Source organism: Eriocheir sinensis, chromosome 5 (genome assembly GCF_024679095.1).
Source record: "Eriocheir sinensis breed Jianghai 21 chromosome 5, ASM2467909v1, whole genome shotgun sequence".
In the NCBI taxonomy this organism is placed as follows: domain Eukaryota; kingdom Metazoa; phylum Arthropoda; class Malacostraca; order Decapoda; family Varunidae; genus Eriocheir; species Eriocheir sinensis.
The window spans coordinates 24,531,115-24,538,614 of NC_066513.1; the positions used below are offsets into that span (position 1 = coordinate 24,531,115).

General features: G+C 43.8%; 1 protein-coding gene across 1 annotated transcript in view; it reads right to left on the bottom strand.

Annotated features, from left to right (window-relative positions):
• LOC126985526 (toll-like receptor Tollo) overlaps positions 1 to 6,273 on the bottom strand; it is a 57,078-nt gene extending 50,805 nt beyond the window's left edge. Inside the window, exon 1 of the mRNA XM_050840536.1 lies at positions 3,279 to 6,273. Within this exon, the coding sequence (XP_050696493.1) occupies positions 3,279 to 3,713 (435 nt within the window). The 5' untranslated portion in view covers positions 3,714 to 6,273. The remainder of the gene's footprint in view (positions 1 to 3,278) is intronic.
• Between the last annotated feature and the right edge of the window lie 1,227 nt (positions 6,274 to 7,500).

Below are 7,500 nucleotides of genomic sequence, written 5' to 3' on the forward strand. Positions count from 1 at the left end.
CTCCTCGCCTGACTCGCCCAATCAACCTCACCTAACCTTTCCCCCTCTCCCCCCCCCCCCACACACACAACCACCTCACGCAACCTCACATACTCAGCCTCACTAGCCCAGCCCCAGACTGTCTCACCAACCTCTCATGAGTCACAATTTCTCCGTCCACAGTCTCCCACATACACATAACAACCTCACGCAACCTCACACAGTCATACTCAGCCTCACCAACCCCAGACTGTCTCCCTAACCCCGCCCAGCTTTCCACAATCTCATCAGTCACAATCTCTCCGTCCACAGTCTCGTATTCGGGGCTGCAGGTCGCTAAATCACATCAGATATTCAGATAATCTCTCTTTTTTCGGGTGCCAACGCATAAATCCCACGATTACCTGATATCCACGGGCCCAGTAATTACTCAGGTGCGTCCATTTGTACCCTGGGCGTGCGGGAGAGGACAGGGAGACGGCAGGTAACAGAGGGTATGGATGGCGCTGGTTCGGAGAGAGAGAGGGATACAGTAGGAAATGGAAGAGGATGGAGGAGATAAAAAAGGATGGCGAACAACCAGAGGAAGGGATATAGCAGGAAATGGAGGGGATGAAGGAAATAGAAAGGGATAGCGAGGCAAGTAGATAGAAGGTTGATACATATAGCAGGAAATAGAAGTGAAAGAAGGAAATAAAAAGTGATAGCGAACAAGTAGAATCTGACAGACGGAGAAATATAGCAGGAAATGAAAAGGAATAAAGGAAATAGATTGAAAGTAGACGGATAAATATAGAAAGGGTACGGAGAGAGGAGGTTGGGGAGCAGGAAATGAAAGATGATGAAGGAAATGGCAAAAGATAGGGAGACAAGAAGATAGAAGGTAAATAGAAAGGGTATGGGAGAAAGAGGAGGATGTCGGGGAGTAGAAAAGGGAAGATGACAAAAGAAATAGAAAAGGAAGGGGAGGGAAGTAGATAAAAGATAGATAAAAAGAGTAGGGAAGTAGAAGGAGGAGGATGCTGTGGATTGTTTGGATGAGTGAGTGTGTAGTGGATGGAAATAAGAGTTTTTGTGTAGAAGTGGTCGTGTGTGTGTGTGTGTGGTGGGAAAAACGGGAGGGGAGATAACAGAGAGGGTGTGGAAGGGCATGAGAGGGATGAGGCAGAACACCTACCTGACCTACCTTAAGATAACCTAACTCATTTCAAGCACTTCTTCACCTCGCGTAACCTCACATGACCTCACATAACCTCACCGCATCTGCCCAAGACACTACACACACACACACACACACACACACACACACACACACACACACACACACACACAGACACACACACAAGCCTCTCTTATGATGTCCTGTTTACCTGTTTACTCTGGCAGCTTTTGATTCGGCGTAAGTCAACAAATGAATAAGTAATTAGTGTGTAATGAGATATACTAAATTATTACTCTTCTTTTTTTTTTTAACCCACAGATGTTCGTTTACACCCATACGAGAGAAAAAGAAAAATATGATTCTTGCATAACGCCTCACTTTCCCCGTGTGATTAATTTTCAGCAAAGGCTCAATTTCGTTATAATAGATGGATGGATAAAAGAGTTATTCGTATAGGTATTAACAAAGTGGAGCGATGAATGAACGAGGGATTTGTAATTGGTCTTACCAGAAAAAAAAAATAGTTACGCCTTTCTCATGTTACTCAGAATATTTTTTCGAATGCAAAAAACAAAGCAACAAAAAAAAACATAAACAATTGCGTATATAAAGAAAAGTAATGGACAGACATACGAGATCATTGGTCGAACTCTACGCTCTCTCTCTCTCTCTCTCTCTCTCTCTCTCTCTCTCTCTCTTGCTATGCCATATCAATTAGTACAACGCAAAGACCAACGGCAGCTTTTATACTGATTTCGCCTTCGTTACAAACCACAAACTTCACTTCAGAGCATTTTTTTATGTTGCATGTATACCAGTTAAGGTGACCCGCAGAAAGCTGGTAAGGAATAGCACCTGGCACACTGATTTTCATTCGGGCAAAGGTGAGAAGAGCTTTTGGTGTGGGCGTTTGTCTTACCTGAAGTTTTTACGTGTCATGCTCTTGTACTGTACGTGGAAAACACCGTTGGCAGATTATCGTACTCAGATCATCGAATTTACCGGTTTCTGACCCATAACTATTGCCAAGAAACACCAGTAATCAACCACTTTAATGATAACTATATGTAAAGTCAATTATTGGGGTGGAGAGTTTTTCGGTGGGAAGTCGGCAAATACAAGAGCCTGAGTACGACAATCTGGCAACATTGGTGGAGAACATGCCTCGTGCCGATCAATGAGCGCACATGAAAAAATAAATATAAACAACTAAATATATGAACGAATAAATAAAGCGAACGAATGCATAGAACGCCTTACCTGAAAAGTTATCGTGTTATCCGTCTTTACTACACAAAGAACGTGACCTTTCCGTGCAAATACATAAACATATATGTACACAAAGACATGAATAAATAAACTAGTGGAGAGGCAAGCAAGAAAGTCTGAAGGCACAAGTCCACGGCAAAAATTATCAATACTAGGAAATGAAATACTGGAAGAAGAAACGACGAAAAAATAAACACGGGAGTGAATAAAGAGAACCACACACACACACACACACACACACACACACACACACACACACACACACACACACACACACACACACACATAAACAAACAAACAAAACTCAAACACACACACACACACACACACACACACACACACACACACACACACACACACACACACACACACACACACACACACACATAAACAAACAAACAAAACTCAAACACAAGCACACACACACACACACATGAATAAAAGTATCAGGTATATAAATAAATAGGAATATAGACAAGCATGACAACACACACACACACACACACACACACACACACACACACACACACACACAAGCAAACACACAACTCAGAAAAGAAAATAATAGCTGATGAATGCATAAACAAAAATTAAATGAAATGATAACCACACAGAGCAAACACTCAACGCTGGAAAACTGTAATTGCCTCCCCCTCCCCCCCCCAAAAAAAATTGAAATAATAAAAAAATATTGGGGATTATATAACACGCAAATAAACGTAAATAGAAGACAAATAACGGACACCAATCAAGCCAAATCTGACTCAAAAATACGCAAAAAAAAGCAAAACCCAAAATTCTCACAAAATCCAGGTGACACGGAATCAATCACCAAAGTACGCGAGTCAATCCAATCAATTAGTCTTACCTGGAAAGTGCGAGGGGTGAGCAGGGACTGGAAGACGTGGACGCGGCTACACTCCACCGTCAGCTCCCTCGCGTGCCTCGGGTCACCTCCGCTATGCCACGGCGACCTGGGAACCACCTCTTGACCCCTCGTGTGGTTATGAGTCTCCCAGTGACCCTTGACCACCTGCCAGCCAAGCGTCTCGTCCAGAGCCTTCACCTGGCACTCCAGAACCTGAGGTGACGTCCAGTGGCACTTCGGCGGCGTTTTCCTGGTGTTGTTTTGAGCAGAGTCATCGTGGAGGAGCGAGGGAGATGAAGAGGTAGTGTAGGAGGAGTAGGAGTGGGAGTGCGGTGGCGGAGAATCGCTTGCTACTCCTCCAGTCATCACCATAGCTACCACCGCCACCACTACCACCACACGGCCTCGGGTCCTCGCCTCTCGCCACTCCATCATGTCTCGTGTCCTGGTCTCGCTCTCGCCTGTGCCGTCAGAACACCATCGTGGCCTCCAGGTCTTGATTCCCCTGCAGAGGTCGTGGGTTCAGGGTCCTTCAGGCCATTAGTACTTTTTGGCTGTGGTGGTTTGGCACTACAATGGCCCGATTATCGTCTTGAGACACTGCACTTACACACGCGCACACACACGCACACACACACACACACACACACACACACACACACACACTACTGCTTGGTTTTATCAGTCACTTCTTTTTCCTCGATCAATGTGGCGTGTTTGTTTGCGTAAAAGTTCAGCACACGACAAGAATACATATTTTATTTTTATGTTTTCAGTATTCTACTTATTTTGTTTTCCACTTTTCTTCACGCCACTTATCTCTCTTTCGTTTTCTGCTTTTTCCCTTTCTCTCTCTGTTAAGGTTGTTGAGACAGAACACTATTTTTATTTGTTACATACTCTCTTTTCCTTTCCGTTTCCTTTCTTTAATCACTCGCCAAAGTCACTCTGGCCCTGCTTACTTTCCTCCCGGTGTCGTCCATTCGTAAACGCCGAGTCAGTGTCGCTTAGTTTCACGACCTTTCCTTCAAGTCCAGGAGACCACCATCGGGAGAAGGAGGAAGAGGAGGAGGAGGCGGAGGCGGCGATGGGCTGGGCAAGTTTTTCGTCAGCACGTTAGTTTTCCTTGACTCAGCAGTCTCAGCAGCAGTAAGTGTGAGCCTGACACCCACACCCACACATACACACTCACGCACACACACACCGCCCTCACACCCAAAGGGATTCACACCTTGTTGGTATTCAAAGAGGAGTAAAAATATCCAAGTCCCCAGACGCAGAGTCCAGAGGGATGAGAAGGCGGGTGTGGAGATGAACTAAGAGACTGGATGCACAAATACTCCGATGTGGGGCGTGACAGACAGTTTCATGCCCAGTTGAAGCCTTGAGAGCAGTCCCTCGAGTCACTGTGGGCCGGCATTCCAGTCCTGCGAGTCAGCAAGTCCGTCCGTCAGCGAGGCTTCGAGTGCTGTGGCCAAGACTTGTTGCGCCGAGTTAGCAGACCCCGCTCTCTCCCCTCGACCGCTCAGCACTGCGACCGAGCCATCACTGCCTGGAAAGATTGGAGCTTCCTGTGTTTTGGTTCCAGTGGAGTTGCCAGCTCGGGCCGGGAGGAGGAGGAGGAGACGCGGCCCGTGACTCCCTGCACTGACGGAGAACCATGTGTACGAGATGATCTTGTGTGTGTGGGGGAGAGAGGGAGGGCGGGAGGCGCGTGTGAGGGACGGGTGGCTCTTGGTCTGGCTGATCCAACGAGGCTGCGGCGGACAAACTGACGGCCAGGCGACGGCTTGGAGGGAAGAAAGGCGACGCAGACAAACACATCACCCAGACGAGAAACTGAGCGATAAACGTCCACTGACTCACTGTATTGTGGGAGCTTGTTGCGGGAAGTGGATTGCCTCGCACACTGATATAAAGTCCTCAGCGCCATCACGGAGGAGAGGCGTGGATAGAGCAATGTAGGAAGATAAATCACTAGTAACGCTGATGGAATAGGCAATGATGAATTTATGGCGTCCCTTAACTGACCGTGTTGTGGGAGGTTGTCGCAGAGAATGGAACCGCACACAAAAACAAGTCTTCGGCGCTAACACGGACGAGATAAAGTTGCGGACGGTGACAAATTAGGAGCGTAAATAGAAACGAAATAAAAATGGATGAATTCAGAACGTTCACCAAAATAATGCACTACGGGAAACTGGGTCGAGGAAGTAAAATGCCTCTCTTACACACAGCAGGATAAACGAATGAATAATGGCGACTAAAATACAATAAAAATAAAGGAATAAAGTGAATAATGAACAAGAATTTATGACTGAAGGATATGGTGACTACAAAACAATAATAAGGGAATGAAGGATGATGAATAAAGAAACTAACACTAAAGGAATGAAGGATCGTGAATATAAAAATAGTGAATAAAAACAATAAGGAAAAGGGAATGAAGATGGATGAATGAACACGCTAAGAATAAAGGAATGAAGGATGTTAGATAAATGAACAATATGAATAAGGGAATGAAGAATGATGAATAAATGCAAAAAGAAAACTATAATGAAGGACTAAAAAAAACAAAAAAAGCAATACTGGTGACTAAAAACAACAGTAGGAATAGGGAAATGAAGGAGCGTGAATAATGAATAAAGAAAATAAGAAAATGGAAATGCAAGATGACAAATAAAGAAAAAGTGAGGCTAAGGGAGAGAAAGAAGGACAGCAAATAACAATAAGAAGAAATGTGAATGACGAAGACTTTAAGATGATGAATAAGAGACAGTAAAGAACTTGAATAATAATGAATTTAGAGAACGCGACGCAGTGCTCTCGCCGGCATATATTTGCTTGTTTTCAGGTTTCTGTTGTGTGCTCATCCGGCTTATTCAGAAAACGTCAAGGCTGGTGACATCAAAAAGAGCAAAAGACAAAACACTTAATTAAGGACGCGAATCTATGTGTGTCTGTATATGAATGTGTGTTTGGATTATGTGCGTATGTCACCTATTCATTAAATCATCTTTTTTTTTACAGCAAAGGAGACAGTTCAAGGGCGTGAAGAAAAATATATATAAAAAAACCCCGCTACTTACTGCTCCTGAATAGAGGTCAAAGGAGCGGCCAAAAAGAGAGGTCAATTTCGGGAGGATAGGTGTCCTGCATTATAACATACACTGATACATATATTTTGCATCATTTAGCATTATTTTTTTTCCTAGGAGCAGTGATCAGCGGGCTATTTTTTTCTGTATTATTTTTTTTCCCTTGAGCTGCTTCCTTTACTAACCAAAATATCGATTAATGTGTGTGTGTGTATGTGTATTTTTTTTTTTGTTAACTTATCCTTCTTTTTTTTTTTTTACAGCAAAGGAGACACCACAAGGGCACACAAAAAAAAAGAAACAACAATAAAAAAAAGCCCGCTACTCGCTACTCCTATAAATACTATAAATAAAATCAATAAATACGAGATACCACTAATAATCTCTACGTACTCATATTCCTCTTAAAAAAAACTTCACGATCTAATGGGTTCAAACAACGAGTATTTATATCGAACATTTTTTTTTCTTCACAGTTTTCATCGCTCTTTCACGCTGCTAAATATAGGCAGCGTCTTTTCCGCGAACTCCTTGTCCTTGTTCCTGCATTTTTTACTCTTCCCCGCAATCCTCTTTCATGAATACTCTTCCTCAACTAGTTCGCTGTCTCCTTTTCTCCACCCTCGAGTAAAGAGACGATTGTGACGAAAGAAGAAGGGGAAGAAGGAGGAGAAGGAGAAGGAGGAGGAAGGAGAGGAGAAGGAGGAGGAAATAGATATGAAAATGAAGACGATGATATTGACGGAGGGAGAAGAAGTGGATGAAAATGAAGATGATAATGACGAGGAGGAGGAAGAAGTGGATGAAAATGAAGACGATGGGGATGATGATGGTGAGGAGGAAGTGGATGAAAATGAAGACAATGGGGATGGCGAGGAAAATGAAGAAGTGGATGAAAATGAGGACGATGATAAAGACGAGGAGAATAAAGAAGTGGATGAAAATGAGGACGATAGGGATGACAACGAGGATGAAGAAGTGGATGAAAATGAAGACGATAGGGATGACAAGGAGGATGAAGAAATGGATAAAAATGAAGACGACGGTAACGATGAGGAGGAGGAAAATACAAATACGAAAGGGAAAACAAGAGAACATCGGGAATAACAGAGGGAGAGGTGGCG